Here is a 17508-nt window from a genome sequence, read left to right as displayed (position 1 = left end):
CTTATGTCGACTTCATCGGCATTAACTTGTAACATATGAGAGTGACGAGGAGCACTTCTTCGGTGTAGAGGGCCTTGAGGATGGCGAGGCTGCCTCTGACAGAGCCTTATTGTATACGTATCCATTTGTGACCCAGTGTGGGGATGCCAAGGAGCTGAATTAAACCGAATATGCCCGGGGTATGCGTTGATGAGTTAAATAGCGATTCCCTGGAGAATGTCGGTGATGGTTGGTTTTGTCGTTACCTCGTGGTTCTATGATGTTTATTTCCAGTTGTAGACCATACTGGAATTGATAGACATTTGCCGCTGCAGTATGTCGGTCCAAATACTGACTGATATTTACGTTGAGAATCGGTGACGTGTAACTGTTTATGACATTCGAGAATCATTAATCGAATCTGTACTGTATGATAGACCAGGCAGCCAATGGTACACCAATTAACAGCAACACTCATCAATGCTAATCTAGCCGTCTTACATTGGGCATTTCAAACTTATTGCATGTAAAAGAACTCAGTGGACTTCATCGTCATGTTATTTCAATGTCTTTTGATTGCTTGTTTGTGTTTTTGGTGTGGGGGTCTTATCAGTTGAGGATGAAGACTGCATTATTGCAATTTTTGCTGCGATTTTATTATCCAGTCGAGCCTTATTGATCATATAGCCTTATGGATTTATTAAAATTGATATTACAGGCCTTTATAGTTAAATTAAAGAGGTGTATTGTTGAGGTTGCTGCTGTCTTTGGAGGTGAAAGGCACCACTATATTATTATTCTAAGGTCTTTGAAGCAATATCACTACACCATTTTCAACTGGTGTATGATTTTTTATGGCTAGGTAGAAACATGCAAAGTAAATGTTATCACGTTTGTCTTTATTAAGAACACACTTAAGGATTTCTGAAAGAATTTCTAAGAGCAAATATGAAATACGTGAACAGTAGTGAAAGCAGAACAAGCGGCCAGGTACCGACAAAGAAGAGTTGAAATGGGATTGCCCCTGCCAAAATAAAGAATATCATTCTTAGAATATTCTTTTTTAACATAGATCCACAATCAATCTTTAACATTGAACAATCAACAATCATCACTAGCGTGACCCATCGTCTCATTGTTCGACCTAAATCGTTTGTCAAGCTCAACCAGTATAATGCATACCAGCGTTTGGTCTATTCGAACAACACTCCTTCTTTATTGTCTCTTCTTTGATTATTTCATCTCCAAAGAGTCCAGCATGCCTCTCAGTCAAGATGATGGTGCCAATCCTCCAAGTACAAAGATCCCGCTCGATCCCCTACCTATATATCTTGACATCGCAACATAATCATCACACTTTCAACACAACATACACTTCTGTTTATATACAGTTTATTATACTACAATCTCTTTAAAATGGCTGCCGCCGCCGCTGCTGATCTTGCACTACTACCACCGCTACCAACCATTGAGGGCCCCAAGCTAGAAGCCTTCACAGATGACATCGAGAACCATGACTACGAATTGCTCGAATTTCTCGGCGCTGGGGCTCACTCTGCTGTCATGAGAATGCGAATCGATAACAACGTATATGTTGTCAAGTTTGTAAGTATATACTCAGACACGACTTGTATAGCTGCGGATAACTAATCGTGATGTATAGTTCAGGACCCATTGGCTCGACAAACCAGAATTCGAGATGGATCCTATTGAGGAACACTATTTGATGGACCGAACACCAAACTTCAACGCCGCCGTGGATGATCCTCAGCCCCAAGCCGTGATGGATGCTTTGGTAGACCAAGTGACATCCTTCTTCAGCGAGTGTCGCGTATACGGCCGGCTCAAAGAACTTGACCGCGAGGATCTTGCCATCAAAGCACACGGCTATCTGCGACTGTACCTAACACCTAAGTTCCAAAAACAGTGGAACGACGCAATCGCAGTGTATTTTCCCAACGACCGAAAAGCCCAGCAGTCTCACGAGGCAGATGCTATACTCGAACACTACGATTTGACCCAGCCAGCATACGCCATCGTCAAAGACTGGGTCAAGGACCATCGCAGCCCGGATGGGGACCCACTGCCCAACCCAGTCAAGAAGAGGCTGATTAAGCAAATCCCCAAGATGTTGCACGACCTCCACCAGCTGCACAAATGTGGCATCGTCATCCGTGATCTGAAAGAGCAGCAGTACTACCAAGGCAAAATCGGCGACTTTAGCCATGCGTGGACGATCCCTCATATCCTTGCTCCGGGCAACGGACTCCGGCCTGCTTGGGCCTGGAAGAGCATGGCGGCGTGGGATCTGCGCTGCTTCCAAAAGCAAATCATCAAGCCGTGGATAAGAGTAGCAAACAGAAGTCAACCCCCGATCAAGCCTCCTACTCTTATTGCGTGGCGTACCGTTGAGCACCGGTACCCGACTCGAAGTCGTCAGATCGTGCAAGAAGGACCAAGCCTTCCTCTCCTCAAGTACGATGATAACCGCAACTTCGACATGATTCACGATCCTCCGTTTGATCCAGCGGACTTTAACTGGAAGGCGCTTGAGGCGAAGAAGAAGGCGCAGGGGGTTGTTTCTGGAAGAGTTGTCAAGAGGAGAACGGCTGGACAGGCGACGGGTGGAAGGGGGGCTAAGAAGGCCAAGACCAAAATCAAGATCGTGGTAAAGCCTAGGCCTCGGGCCAACCCTTAGGACGGTGTCGATGTTTGATTGGTTATAGCGATTGTTTTTTATTATGAGCGGAAAAGTATTAGAATTAATTCACGTTTACCTTTAATGGCATATTAATACGTCGAGATTGTGAACGACACTTGACCCCTACTGACCGTGCATTACCACCTAGATACCGGACAAAATATGAAGAAGAGATGAAATATATCACCAGCTAAAAGGTTAAGATACTATTCTGCACGTTGATCTATCAGAAACCTAAATAGTCCTCTCTGTAAAGCGCAAGGCGCTGCACCACCATGATCCTCCCCCTCAAACTCCCACATCCAAACGTCCCTTAGTTTCTTTGACTTTTTCATCCTATCTACCAGTTCCCTTGCGTTATCATTCATCTTCCTCTCCCACGCTCCCTTCTGCTTCTTGTCAAACTTTTCATTCGACTCGCCAGGTAATTTGATAAGTGTTTGTTCAGCACCACCAAACATGACCAAGAGTCGTGGAGTTTGACCGGTAGGAGGTTCGCGTGCGTGAAAGTCTCTTTCTTGATTTTGCACAATGCTTTTGTTGTTGAACCAGATGGATGGACTGGCTGCGATGAAGGTATCGAAAGAATCTGGTTGAGTGAATAGAGCATTTAGAGTAAAGAGACCGCCGTAGGAATGGCCGAACAGAGCCTTGGGCGCGGAGCCGAGAAGGACCTTTGGGAAGAGAGTCTCTTCAATATATGGTCGGATTTGAGTATCGATTATGTCCAAAAAGTCGGATGCGCCGCCGAAGGGTCCCAGGGAGGGCTTCCCATCAGGACCAGGCGGTACACTGTAGATACCGTCGGAAGCCGCGGGTGTCAGATCCCCATTGCGACGCTTGTCAAACACGCATGTTTTGTTGGGATAGCCGATTGCTACAAGGACAACTCGTGTGTGGTGAGTAAGCTCCAATCGACGAGCGATGTCTGTCGCTGTGAAGAAGTAGGCGTTTCCATCAACAATGTATCTATGAGCGGTTAGTTTCGTGCAAGTTGGAGATGAGGCATTTCCTACACTGTGGAGACGGTGGAATTATCGTCTTCTGGTGGTGCGCGTTCGTTGCTCCAGCACAGCGGCCATGAGACTTGAATGAGGTATTCGTCTCTTCTTGTGGGGAGAGTGAATTGGCAAGAGTTGGGTGCGTTGGCGTTCTTGTGGATATCTTGAACTAGAGTCATGGTTGAGAGTAGTTCTGTGACTAGATGATGATTGATGCATGGAGATGAAGATGATATGGAGGTCGTACAGATGACTGATGATCAGATAAGATTAGATTACCTGTTCTATCCAATGAGAACATATTTGGCGGGGTGATGGCTGCCCGTTGCAACTGACAGTAATAAGTTACAGTGGGAATCCCCTCAAATCCGCCATTGAACAGAGGGGCATTCTGCCGTCGCAGCAATTGCAGCACCATCATTAAGAATCGTAAGAGGTTGGACAAGATGAGAAAAAATTGAAGAGGTATACATGTCTTTGCTATTTTATTTTACTATTATTTAAATAACGTTCTTCAAATCTTGCTTCGCCCTGAACCGTCTAAGGTTATCAGCGATAAGCCCCTCAGCACCCTGTGGTCGTCCACCAGCAGCATGCGGTGAAACAATAGTATTAGGCGCCTTCCAGATCTTGCTTGGCTCAGGAAGAGGCTCTGTTTCGAAAACATCCAATGCCGCTCCTCCAATCTCTCCCTTCTCCAGCGCATCAACAAGCGCATCCTCATCCACCGATGTACCCCGCCCCACGTTGACGACCCACGCGTGCTTGGGCAATTGCTTGAGACGCTCAGCGTTGAGAACGTGGCGCGTGGAATCGGATCCGGGGAGGATCATAACCAGTGCATCGGTCTCGGGGAGAAGCTTGTCGAGATCGTCCTCGGTGTAGATCTCAATACCGTTGCGAACACCCTTTTGACGAGCGATACCTCGGACTTGGGAGCCGAGACCGACGAGTTGCGGGGTGAGGCTCTTTGCGATGTTGCCGAAACCCCAGATGAGCACGCGCGCATCACGAAGCGTTGTGAAAGCATCCTTGGGTCTATCTGGCTGAGGACCACCGAGGTGACCTGGCCATTTGCCCTGGAGCTGGTAATCACGCATCTCGTAGAAGCGACGAGCGGCGTTAAGTAAGAGACCCAGCGCATGCTCTGCGACGGTGTGATCGTGAAGACCAGAACCGGTGGTAATTTTAATCTTTGAGGCGTCGAAACCAGCGCCGAGAACGTCGTTGGGGCCCGCAGCGAGGGATTGGATCCATTGAAGCTTTGTGAGGCGCTTTGCGGCGTCCTTGAGGTTATCGGCCGTGTTTGTCCAGGTAACGAGGATCTCGGCGTCGACGTGCTCTTCTGGGATGGGCTTCTTGACGTCGTATGAGTGGAGGTCGACGGAGAAGCCTTCGAGGCTCTGGATGTCGAGCTTGAGAGATGTTGGGTAGAGCAGCTTCATTTTGGGCAGTGATTGAGGGAATATGGGAATGTTTCTGTATTATTGATGAGGGACCGGAGCTGTATATGTACCGACACTGATGAGCGCATGATGGGGAACATTATGCCATCGGAAAGAAGACCGGATCACTAAGTTGACCAATCACGATCTACACTTTTGGGGTGAGGAGCCGAGGCCGGAATACGATCAAATACCCCGCCGTGGGGGATGAGGGGCTTTCTTTGGGGGTCATGAGCAATTCAAGTCAAGGATTGGTCAAAGGTTGTAAGAGAACCCCAAATCCCGCGGGAGGCCAGCTATTAGCTGAAACTATCTTTTTAGTGTCATTGCATGATCTTGACGAAGAGATCAAGAGGCTGTCCATACTTGCTAGAATGGTACATATTAGGACACAATAACTCCAGCCTCTTTGTTACCTGGTATCAAGTCACAGAATCTATCCAGGTTTGTTATAAGCACAAAACCATATCGACGCTGTGTAACACAGGCCTCGCTTCATTCATTTGTAATGAAAAATTGGCATAATGAATACGATATTTGGTGATATTTGGGAATGACGTCACTGATGGTATTCACAAGTCTAGAGGGAATGCAAATGTTTCCTAAGTGGTGATATAGTCTTACAAACATCGAGCGACCCCTTGACGCGTTACATCATTAATTGCGTGGCTCTCACAGATGATTATATAAGTAGTATTGTACGAAATTGCGACTATGAAACTGTTCTATTGAGTTTCATTTTGCAAAAGATGTATCGTGTGTATCATGTTTGATGCATTGATGCGTGAATTGTCACCAATCGAATCTGGAAGATCAGATCGTCGTAAGGATGTCATAATCATACCATAATAAGACTCAGAAAACTCTTCATCCATCGTATCTCTGATTGCAACTTTTGTCTCTGTACTGAACTGAGTCTACCCTACACAATGGTTCGTCATGATCAAAACTCGGGGAAACTCGTTAGTATAGCTACCAAGATGGCCTCTTTATGCGCTGTAACCCCAACACCACCAAGTTTCCAAGAAACTCATCTGTAAGCCTTATCACTCACCAGGCTTTGCCCGGCCTTTGCCATCTACGGATACCGCCGCAGGAAGAAACATTCATCATAGTCCTGCTTGTGGCAACGTGGTCGATTGGCTACCGCCTTGTGAATAGATTGAGGCAGGAAGTTCTAGATGAAATCGGACATATCCGACCGAGTCAGATCTCACGTGCTCCATTATAGGTTCTTGATGTATAACCATCTGTCAGGGCATGGATATACGTCTCTATGCAGAATTGATCCACTAACATGGGACGACAAAGAGATACAAACGAAGGTGCCTAAGATTAGCGAACACAAGATGTTAAAGGGTACGCAACATCGAAGAAGAAAGAAGGAATCAAGAACAATTCCATCATGCATGTGTCTTGAAACTTGCCACTAGCAAAAGCCAAGTCAAATCACGAAAATAAGCCGTGCAGATCAAGCAACTGCCTGTGTTACTGCATGTTGTTCTCACAAACCAGGCACCAGGAAATCTCTTTCCACAACTGTCCGGGAATACTTATCCACTGGCAATCTCACCACACTCGCCACTTAAAACCTCATATCCATCTAGATCAACAGCCAAGACGGACGTATTTCTACAACAGATCAAACCAAAACCTGTCGCTCTTCGGAGCTGAAAAGCGCAGTATCAAGTATCCCTGAGAGTTAACAAAAGCTTCAGTGTCTTGGCTGACTTGGCAGTATAGAAACGTGCCAGAAGAGAGCTTTCGTGTGGTTGCTCGAATGAAGGGGGTGCGGGAGTCGTGGCGCGGTCCTTGGCGGTTGGCTTGGCGAGTTGAATCTTGTGAGAGATGTTATCATTCGAGAAATGATGGTTGTCTTTAAGTTGTCCTTATCGTTGTATCGCTTGACGTTGCCGATGATATCTAGATTATTCATCTAACAGGCTGAACCATGGCCACTCCCTTCTTATGCTTCCCCGGATCCTCGTACTTGAATGTAAAAAAGGAAAGTCTCATAGGAAAGTCAATTCCTCTCTCAGAATAAGCTTATTCTCTTAATAAGATGCCCTGTTCTGATCGGCCTTGGCATCGCGGTCCGTCGATTGTGGACAAACCACCAACTCCACGTGTACTTTCTCGTTGTCTGATTGGCTCCTCATCCCTGCTTGGAAGAGCCTCCCGTACAACGACATCCGTTGATGCACGTGGGGTCAAGAACTGGTTCAAAGCTTATTCCCATCACTCTGGGACTGCTAAGCTAGTGGGTATGTAACAGTAGTCCTGGTCGAACCACCGTGGTGTCTTGCCCGTTTGGGTTGGATTGTGGATGAAATAAGGGTAGAGTCTCGTGGGACCTGGTTGTCTCTCACTGTCTAATGGAAAATGTCAGTGATAAGCTGTCTGCAGGGAAATACTCTATTTTGACCTAGTGTGATTGATGTTTATTTGAATGTACATTGTCACTGTCCGGTCATAACTTCAAAAAGTTCATTCGCCTCAACTTCAACTCATCTCCAACTCATCAACATCCAACACTCGATACTTCCATCTCACATGTCAAATTCCCCACGAAAAAGACCGAAAACCACTCTCTTCTAGCAACAATGTTTCTTCTGCCAAGATGATTACCGGTCCAACGAACATCAAGAACCACAGCACGAGAGCAACCACCCCCGTCGTCGCCAAGAGGCACCATTCAGCCCAACATCACTCCTCGATTAATCTGCCAAGACAGACCTTGTGTCGACATCAAATGTCTGTCTCATTCATTGGCCGACATGGAATTGCCTCTCGACTCCTTCCGGTCACCGAGGACGTGCGTCCGGCTCCATAACCATAATTATAAGCTTGTTCGCCAAGTCTTGCTCGTCCCACACTTTTTGTCTTGGAGGATGAGTGAATGAATATAAGGAGTCGGGGTCTGGCTGTTCTGTAATTCCATTTTGTGGTTTCTGTGCATCAGCTACTTCCTCTTCATCCCTTCTCTCTAGAAAAGGAACAAAAAAGTCCGATCTCTTCGGCTAGCTTTTGATCATGGTGCTTCATCAGTACGATTACATCTTTGCCCTCGGCACCATCTTTTCTTTCCTTGATGCCTGGAACATCGGTACGATTCCCTTCTTTCTTCTTATCACTGGGAATAACTAACTCTTCTGTTTCTTAGGTGCCAACGATGTCGCCAACTCGTGGGCTACATCGGTCTCATCCCGATCCATCAGCTACCTCCAGGCCATGACCCTTGGTTCCATCCTCGAATTTGCTGGATCCGTCGGTGTCGGTGCTCGTGTCGCTGATACCATCCGTACCAAGGTCGTCGACCTGGACCAGTTCGAGTCCGACCCCGCCCTTCTTATGCTCGGTATGATGTGCGCCATCGCCGCCTCTTCGATCTACCTCACCTTCGCCACTCGCATCGGTCTTCCTGTCTCGACTACTCACTCCATTATGGGTGGTGTTATTGGTATGGGTGTTGCTCTCGTCGGTGCTGAGGGTATCCACTGGGCTGAACTGGACAAGGGAATCAGCTCTGGTGTTGTCTCAGTTTTCCTGGCTTGGATCATTGCCCCTGGTCTGTCTGGTGCTTTTGCCGCTATTATCTTCCTTATCACCAAGTACGGTGTCATGCTTCGAAGCCAGCCTGTCTGGAAGGGTCTCTTCCTTACTCCCGTCTACTTCGGTATCACTGCTTCTCTGCTTACCATGCTCATCGTCTGGAAGGGTGGCAGCATTGAGATCACCTTTACTGACGCCGAGACTGTTGGCATGATCATTGGTGTCGGTGCTGCTTGGGCTCTCATCATTTCCATCTTCCTCCTCCCTTGGCTCTACCGCATCGTCATCTGTGACGACTGGCAGCTTCGATGGTGGCACATCATCCAGGGCCCTCTTCTTCTTAAGCGCCCTCCCCCTCCTGCCCAGCCCGATGGTGCTGAAGGTGGTATCAAGGATTTCTACGAGGGGCATATGACCAAGGAAGAGCTTTCCGAGCTTCGCCGCGCCGGCCGTGAGGGTAGTGACGAGTTTGTCCGCGCCCAGGACCAGACCAGCAACGAAGGCAAGGAGAGTTCTACCGAGAACAAGGTCATGACTCCTCCTTCAGAGGGCACCGATGACGCTGCTGAGCGCGTGGAACCCAAACCCCGACGCAGCCTCATCGGAGAGAAGCCTGAAGGCCGTCTTTTCAGCGGTGCTGTCTTGTTCTGGTACCTCAAGAAGGCTTTCCTCTCTGGTGTCGACCAGGATATCCTTGCCATGCAAAACAAGAAGAGCATTCTTACCGGCGATCTTGACGAGATCCACTCTAACGTTGCTCACTACGACAATCGCGCCGAGTACCTGTACACATTTATGCAAGTCATGACTGCTTGTACTGCCTCTTTCACTCACGGTGCGAACGATGTCGCCAACGCCATTGGTCCTTATGCTACTATCTACCAAATCTGGAGAACTGGCACTCTTGACGGTAGCAAGTCCGAAGTTCCCGTCTGGATTCTGTAAGTACCTTTGCTGACCCTAAGACGAGCCATTGCTGACGTTGAATAGTTGCTTCGGTGGTGCTGGTATTGCTCTTGGTATCTGGACTTATGGATACAACATCATGCGCAACCTTGGTAACCGTCTGACTCTCCACTCGCCTTCTCGAGGTTTTAGTATGGAGCTTGGTGCCTGTATCACAGTCATCCTTGCCACCCGTCTTAGTAAGTTTCTACCGCCAAAACCTTCATCATGCGTCAATACTAACAAATCCTCCAGAGCTCCCTGTCTCAACTACCCAGTGTATCACCGGTGCCACCGTCGGTGTCGGTCTCTGTTCCGGCACTTGGCGCTCTATCAACTGGCGCATGGTTGCTTGGATTTACATGGGCTGGATGATTACCCTTCCTGTTGCTGGTATTATTTCTGGCTGCATCTGCGGTATTATTATCAACGCTCCTCGCTGGGGCTACAGTGGTTAAGCAATCACTATCACTCTTTGGATGTACACTCTCATATACCTTGCCCCAATGGGCTTGTCACGCTATTAGAATGGCCATTGAACCCGAACCTGGATATAGGTGGCGGTTTTCGAACTTTATACATATCTTAATTTGAAAAGTTATCTCGCATGCGCAGAGTATTGGTTGAATATGACTGTCAGAAGCGTGGGGATGAAGAATAGTGTAACCAAGTCGTATAATGTGCTGTCAGGTCTATTTTCACACAGTCCTTGCCATGGGGGCAAATTCTTTACTTCTAGACTAGACTATAGTTGCTTTATTAATAGTGTGAAGTGTATCAGAACTCAAACTCAGCCAGTGCTCTAGAACCCGCATTGAACGCCCGCTGCCCTTCATCCATATTATGAACATTCACCAGGTAACTCTTGAACTGTCTCATCATCTCACAAACCTGCTCAAAGTCTCGCTGGTCAAGAGTCGGCTGTTTCTGGTTCGCAGAGCCCTGCTGGAATCTGTAGTCGGCCAGAGCAACAGCGGTTTGGAAAGCTATATCACGTTAGAGACCATGACCCAATTCTAATATGTCTTGCTTACCATTTCGAATCTCTCGCCCGTTCCACTCCATCTCACTGATGGCTCCCTCTTCAAGTATGTAGTCCTTGGCGCGGCGGGTAACCTTAAAGTCCTCACGATCATAATCGAGCTTGTCAAAGAACTGCTCCCAGACCTTTTTCTGGCCTTCGGGGCTGAGCTTCTCATAGTGTATGATAACGTGGATTCGTGAGATGAAAGCATCGTCGAATTGGCCTACTCTGTTGGTGGTTAGGAAGAGAATACCTCGGTAGTATTCTATGCATCGGAGGAAGACTGGATGGTTGGTTAGATGTGAATCGACGGATATGTAGACAACTTACCAGCAACGAGACTGTTTCTCTTCAAGTCAGTGACCTGGCGTCTCTCAAGATAGACGTCTGCTTCGTCAATTAACATGACAGCACCCCATTTCTCAGCTAGCTGGAACCATTTCGAGAGTTGAGCTTCCATCTTGACTTCGTTTGTACCAATGTCTCCGCATGTAAGCGATAACAAAGGTCTTTCGGTGTACTCTGCGATGCATTCTAATAACTGGTCAGCATGAATTGACACACTTAAACATTTCTCGTTATTTTACCTGCTGTCTGTATCCAATATGTTAGTAACGTTACTTGAAGCATCAGCGAAGATCACTTACGTATGTCTTCCCAACCCCAGGACTTCCATGCAGCAAAAAGATTCTACCGTCACCCTTGTTCTCGATATAATCTGCTCTCCACGCTTGCTGTCGTGTCTTGTCGAGATCGTTGGTTGTGAACTTTTGTATGAGTGCTTTGATCATATCCTTTCTCTGGGTCGGCATGACAAGCGTGTCAATAGCCCTTATGTTGGGACGCGGCGGGTTGCAGTAAGTAACGTCTAGTTGGACTATACAAGCCATTAGCACTTGCAATTCAGCGGATGAAGGTCCTTACCCCATGTTCTTGTCTTGAGGTCAAAACCTCTCAATAACCTCCCGCAGAGTAAATATCGATGTCTTGAGCCTTCCCTCGCGCCGGGTATAGTGAGATCCTTCTCTACAGAAGGATCCAATATGTCATAGTCGACCCAAGGAAACCCAGAGGGTGGATGGGGTCGAAGACCACGACAGTCTTCGCATTGACACTTCGAAAGGCCTTTTCCGCCCATGTCTCGAACATTGCCCAACCTAGGGCCAGTTCGAAGTGAGAGTCGTCTTCGTCTACGATTTCTGCTGTCGTAGGAGGCGGTGCTGCTGTCTGAGTCGTAATCATAGTCCTGTGGGATTTCGTCAAGTGGCTTTTCGCTTAGATAGGTTGTGTATGCTGCATGGTCAATGTAGACACGGCCATCAAGCTATTCCATTAGCTAGAGATCATGGAAAATCAGGGTTAAACTTACCTGACGTTTTTGTATCCCCAGAACAGGCCCAGAGTAATGAACTTGCCCACCAGGAAGCAACTGATACCATTTCTTCCCATTGTCTTCCAGCTTTTCTCTCCACTTACCGCCATCATCTTGATCGATAATATCGCACGGCACGAGCTGAAGAGATCTAATCGGTCTCTCTCCCTCGAATGGAGCAATCGTGATAGTCTTTCCCACTCGACCGACGTACTTTCCATCAAAATCAAGGCTCCAGACCTTGATGGTGTATGACTTTGGCCGCATAGGTGGAACGATGGACAAGATTCCAGGGTCTGTATCAACAGATTGCAAGACGTATGCTCCTAGATGACCGTCCGTCTCATGGTAGACCGTCTTTCCCGGCTTGAAAAGCAGCCACAACATGCGGAAAGTGCACATATCGTTTTTGTGACGGAGCTCTTCGTTGATCATGTCATCCAAAACGGCCTTCTTGAAAAAGTGTAAAAGCCAGCCGAGATGTCGCAACCCAGTTACTTCCTCATCTTCGTCCTTCTTGATGTTTTCAATTTCCGTGTCGGCGCTTTCATTGACGACCTTGTCCTTGTTTGCATCCATGTGCTCCTGCAATTCCTTATGGTGATGAGCCACCAAGGCGAAAGGCTCTTCCAACCATAACGCAGAAGAATTCACCGTTGCTGAAGGATAATAGGAAACGTAGCATCGAATGATCTTCAGCAGTGGTTCTGAATGTACAGTCAACCGCTTTGAGACAATCTTTGCTCTCATGTTTGGCTTCTTTAAAATGTTTGATTCGATCAGCCTCTCAGCTTCCCAATCGCGACGATCGTCATTCGCCTGTATCGAAGTCAACAATACAGTGACTAATTCGAATGCGGGATCATCCGCTAAACCCAGACTATCCAGATCAAACTCGCCCTCCCATGGCTCACTACCAATTGTATTGTGTCCATTGTCTCGATACTCGACAGCGTGGAGAATACTCTTGGCCTGGGGCTTAGCAGGTTTGCTCTCATCACGGGCCTTTTCCTCTCGTGGTACTGGCGATGTCGGTTCTAGATCTTGCTGGCAACGTGGACATACGTCAACGCCAAAGTCCCAGAGGTGAGCATGCGATCGTCCGGTGGAGGAACACCATAGATTTGTTTTGGAAGGCCAGTGAAATCCAAGATCTGCGGGCTTTTTCTTTATCTTTTCACCTTCAGTCGTTTCTTCGTTTTTGGACTCGTCTTTGATGCCTTCTTCGACATCAGAAGTCCCAGTCGATTTTGTTACCTCGCTTTGTGAGGCGTCGGTAGTAGGAGTGTCTTCATTTCCTGCCATAGTATTTCGTTGTATCCGACGGTCTTTATAGTTTTGAAGAGTAGTACAATGAGATATTATGTTATATAGAATATGACTGAGGGTCGTTGCGCCTGATGGTTCAGGATGAAAATGCATAAGCAGTAAGCGCCAAAGGGCAGGAAATGGCGCACAAATACAGATATTGACAGGGATTTATATAGTCTAGGCTGATAGGCTCAGCATCCACAGTTGATGCAGTGTCGCGCTTACTTTTGTCCAGACATTCTTCATTCTTACCGAGGATATTTCATTTCTGTTGATACGGTCTATCGAGGTAGAATCAGTCTCGCTTATCGGCCGATATTACCTAGTATTGGCGACCAAACCTGTTAGAGGATCTAGTCTTGTCTTAATGATATTGACGGGCCATCGACCCCGCTCCTGAGTCTTACATCTAGCTTATATGTAGGGCCATCAGCATCAAAATGGCCTCACTCACTTGCCAAGCCACATTGGTTGAAACAACATGGACAACATGGATGGGGCAGGATAACAGGTTTGCATTACAAGAGCTCTTCGGGTGAAGATTATGCTCATGGCTATTAGTGACGATCCCACCCTCGGACCCTTGTACAATCAACAACAAAGGATCCTAGAGCTTTGGGAAAGATTTAACGAGATCTACCCTGATGGGAGTCCACCAGGTCAGACAAAAGCCATACCGACAATTCAGACGCTCTACCAAGCTATCGATCAAGCTCAGACAGCATGGCATGACAAACAGGCTCGAGGACTCCGACCTATACGGGACAAGTTCTTTAACTTTGCGGAAACAATGAGCGAGTATTCCTATCTCTTCAGCATCATTCCCAACGGCGACAAGTATACAAGTCTTATCACTGGAGTAGTATCATCTGTTGTAAAGGTGCGTTATTGTGTCTGAAGTGTCGAAATATACTGACATTGTAACTAGGTCTCAGTGAACTACAAAAAGGTAGCCGAAGGTTTTTCAGAAGCTCTATCAGATGTCAGCGACCATCTTCGATCCGTCAAGAAAATCTCAAAGGGGGCAGACAGTCACGACATGCGCCTGCACGTCATCAAACTCTACTGCGAAGTCTTTGAACTCCTGTGCCACGCTCTCACATGGTTCACCAGCAAGCGAAAGCGCATAGGGGCTGCTTTCAAGAAGAACTTTTATGACGACACGTTGGTTGGTCTTTTGAATCGAATACAAAAGACTGTCGCCGCCATCGATCGAGAAGCAAATTATATCTCTCATGGCCAAGTGCGTGAGATTTATGAGAGGGTGCTAGATACCAAAATAGAAGATCGGCTCCGTTCGGTGGGTATTCAGAGTCGAAGAGATGGGGAGGCAGCTATCGAGGGAAAACTTGGGAGGGCGAGAGAGGCAGTAGGCTGTTCTGATGATGCGAAAAAACTATTAGAGGTAGAAGAGACTATTAGGCCGGCAGCTTTGGTCGAGATATCCTCATCAGATGAGTTGATGACGTCTGAAAGTGAGGATAGTCTTGTTGAAAACATTGACTCAGAAGATGGTGAGTAATTTCGATGTGATCATTTGGATGGTGTCAAAGCTAACACGGTTCAGATCTGGATTACTGTTCGAGATTTAAGGTGGAGCGGTTTGCATCTCACCTTGGGACTTATCGGGAATTTATCAGGACAACGCCATCCTCTATACGAGGCGAAGAGGTGAAGTCTCTCCCCGACGCGGTGTTGCTGAGGGTAAAAGGATGGATCGATGCCCCGGAATCCAAAACTATATGGATTCAAGGCATACCCTCCTCACAGCAGGACTCGGTTGTCTCTCGCACAGCTCTCAGGATTTACGAAGTGAGCAACGAGGCACGTTTGCCCTGCATCGTGTTCTTTTGCCAGCCTCGTTATGCTTTTGCAAAGGAGAAAAATCTGACTCAGAAGGAGGCTTCGTTGATTGCCTTTTTATATGGCATCGTCAATCAACTAGTCCATCTCCTCCCGACACAGTTCCAGGCTACAGAAGGGCTAGTACAGGAGAAGTTTGATCGTCTAGATGGTAGCAAACAGAGCTTCACTGCCGCCTTGGATCTTGTTCGTGTACTACTCGATCACGCACCCTCTCCCCTGATCTGGGTGATAGATGGCTTGCAGTTGGTAGAAGACAGAACGTCCATGCCCTTTCTTCAAACTTTTCTAGGAATACTCAAAGAACAAAAGACGAAGCGCATCTCAAAAGTCTGCTTCACTACTCAGGGAAACTGTGCTGTATTGGCACGTGGACTTGACTTTCGAGAACGGGTTGATGCGACCAGGACAGTCTTTAGCAGACCAGAAGGATCCGTAGCCATACTAGCAGCCAGACCTTTTGTCACAGCGTCAAAAGGACGGATGTATTGATAGCTCCTGATGTTTTCTTCCCATATCATACATGTTTAATTTAACAGGTTGCAGATATTCGTGGTTACCTTGAAGCCTGCCTATCCAAACTGATCATGCCTCACAAGGCTCTCTCATAAGTCTGGCTACAGCTGAGTTATTTTCCAATCAGCGGGTACCGTGACCAGAAGTATCCTTGCAGCATTGGTCCAGTACACACGCATCTATGCAAGTTTAACCCCCAATCTGTTTATGTGCATGCATTAGCTTATTACACTTTGCGAGCGACACTTCAATTGTAATCTGCAGCATCTTTATCGTATTCGTACCTTTTTTCTAAAAACAAAAGCAGACGTCCCGTCGTCTCCCGCTTTACGAATCAACCACAATCTTCACCATGGCTACACCAACTCTCTACTCATACGAGCCTGTAAAACCCCATCAGCTACGACTATTGAAGTTTTTAGACTATGGTACATCTGTTTCGGTTGTTCTCAAAACTTTCTCTCTTCATCAACCACTCCCGGCGTACGACTCTTTGAGCTACACTTGGACTACTAACGGAGATGTCTTGTCGAAAAGCTGGAACTTGGTGATAAACAAACAATAACTTCCAGTTCTCGATACATTACGTCCATTCATTGATGTGTTGGAGTCAAAGGGTCAACTTCTCGATGGTCGGTGGTGGTGGATAGATTCAATCTGCATCAATCAATCAGATGTTGAAGAGAAGGCCCAGCAAATACAACACATGCAACGCATTTATTCTCAGGCTAGCCGAGTCATTTGCTGGCTTGGAAAAGAATCAGGTGACAGTAATATTGCTATGGAATTCGTCAAACATCTCGACAAGATGTCCAGAGAAAAATATCACATCGACAAGCTTCGCACGATATTACAGGCTAGTGAATACCGTGCAAAATGGGCAGCACTGGGCAATCTTCTGTCTCGCAGGTGGTGGTCAAGGATCTGGACCGTTCAGGAGTTCGTACTCCCCGCGAGTATTTCTTTTTGGTGCGGCACACGCAGTGTCAGTAGGGTCGCCATGTGTCGCAGCATAAGCACCGCGGACAAATGTCCCTCGGTCGGCATAAAAGCGACTCATGGCTTCATCAAAGCAAACAACAGAAGAAGGGCACGTGGATTGCACAAGTACACAACCAGCGCAGGAGTCAATGTGACCCTGACTCTTGCAGCATTGGCTGACTATTTCTCTTGCATGGATGTAACGGATGGCCGAGACCGGTTGTATGGTCTGATGGGTCTCTCTACTGACAAATGGCTTCCGGATGTCAACTATCTCATCAATGCCGAAGAGGTCTGCCTACGTTTTGCGCAAGCTTTTATAACACACTACAAATCTCTTGACATTATAGCATTCGCCTTGACTCAGATTCGACCGTGTTCATCCTGGCCGTCCTGGGTACCTAGCTGGCGGAATGATAAAGCCCTAGTTGTTCCTCTAATGGTTAGTCAAAGCTCCAGAACACAAATTGGAAACTTGCGGACTCCGGCAGCCCTTGAGGTGGATGCATCAGTCGTATATTCAGCTTCTGGGGCCTCGGAAGCTATCTTCAAATTTGAAGGTTCGACATTGGTCGTCCATGGAGTCGTACTCGATACTGTTGATGGTCTAGCCGGATCTTGTCACTCCAAAATGGACCAGTGCTCTGCATGGGAATCGGAGAATGTTTTGAGTTGTTCTTCTTCGCCAACCAATATCCTAACTAGCCTGTGCAGATGCCTAGTGCTAGATCGAAAAGATCGATATATGCGATGTCCCATGCCAACCGTTGAGTTCTTGCGCGATTTCTTGCAACTACTTGCGCCACTCATCACAGAGA

The 17508-nt window shown here is 47.2% G+C and overlaps 7 protein-coding genes across 7 annotated transcripts; 4 read left to right on the top strand and 3 right to left on the bottom strand.

Annotated features, from left to right (window-relative positions):
* Positions 1-1395: 1395 nt before the first annotated feature.
* On the top strand, positions 1396-2677 carry FGSG_02429 (uncharacterized protein; the record flags this gene model as incomplete). The annotated part of the gene is made up of 2 exons (XM_011320048.1): positions 1396-1584; positions 1643-2677. The coding sequence occupies 2 exons, from the start codon at positions 1396-1398 to the stop codon at positions 2675-2677; spliced, it is 1224 nt and encodes a 407-aa protein (XP_011318350.1).
* Positions 2678-2886: 209 nt separating this feature from the next.
* Positions 2887-3860, bottom strand: FGSG_02428 (uncharacterized protein; the record flags this gene model as incomplete). The annotated part of the gene is made up of 2 exons (XM_011320047.1): positions 2887-3649; positions 3697-3860. The coding sequence occupies 2 exons, from the start codon at positions 3858-3860 to the stop codon at positions 2887-2889; spliced, it is 927 nt and encodes a 308-aa protein (XP_011318349.1).
* A 321-nt stretch (positions 3861-4181) lies between these two features.
* FGSG_02427 (uncharacterized protein) lies at positions 4182-5143 on the bottom strand (the record flags this gene model as incomplete). The annotated part of the gene is made up of 1 exon (XM_011320046.1): positions 4182-5143. The coding sequence occupies exon 1, from the start codon at positions 5124-5126 to the stop codon at positions 4182-4184; it is 945 nt and encodes a 314-aa protein (XP_011318348.1). The 5' UTR covers positions 5127-5143.
* A 3016-nt stretch (positions 5144-8159) lies between these two features.
* FGSG_02426 (phosphate-repressible phosphate permease) lies at positions 8160-10081 on the top strand (the record flags this gene model as incomplete). The annotated part of the gene is made up of 4 exons (XM_011320045.1): positions 8160-8232; positions 8290-9619; positions 9669-9823; positions 9879-10081. 4 exons carry the CDS (start codon positions 8160-8162, stop codon positions 10079-10081), a joined length of 1761 nt encoding a protein of 586 aa, XP_011318347.1.
* Positions 10082-10400: 319 nt separating this feature from the next.
* Positions 10401-12598, bottom strand: FGSG_02425 (uncharacterized protein; the record flags this gene model as incomplete). The annotated part of the gene is made up of 7 exons (XM_011320044.1): positions 10401-10609; positions 10658-10930; positions 10978-11020; positions 11125-11181; positions 11295-11524; positions 11572-11893; positions 12017-12598. 7 exons carry the CDS (start codon positions 12596-12598, stop codon positions 10401-10403), a joined length of 1716 nt encoding a protein of 571 aa, XP_011318346.1.
* Positions 12599-14120: 1522 nt separating this feature from the next.
* Positions 14121-14739, top strand: FGSG_02424 (uncharacterized protein; the record flags this gene model as incomplete). Its single annotated transcript, XM_011320043.1, has 3 exons — positions 14121-14210; positions 14259-14630; positions 14734-14739. 3 exons carry the CDS (start codon positions 14121-14123, stop codon positions 14737-14739), a joined length of 468 nt encoding a protein of 155 aa, XP_011318345.1.
* Positions 14740-16061: 1322 nt separating this feature from the next.
* FGSG_12135 (uncharacterized protein) lies at positions 16062-17461 on the top strand (the record flags this gene model as incomplete). The annotated part of the gene is made up of 3 exons (XM_011320042.1): positions 16062-16137; positions 16282-17132; positions 17405-17461. 3 exons carry the CDS (start codon positions 16062-16064, stop codon positions 17459-17461), a joined length of 984 nt encoding a protein of 327 aa, XP_011318344.1.
* Between the last annotated feature and the right edge of the window lie 47 nt (positions 17462-17508).

The sequence above is a fragment of the Fusarium graminearum genome, chromosome 1 (assembly GCF_000240135.3).
Source record: "Fusarium graminearum PH-1 chromosome 1, whole genome shotgun sequence".
NCBI classification, from domain to species: domain Eukaryota; kingdom Fungi; phylum Ascomycota; class Sordariomycetes; order Hypocreales; family Nectriaceae; genus Fusarium; species Fusarium graminearum.
This window is presented reverse-complemented; position numbering and strand designations above follow the sequence as displayed.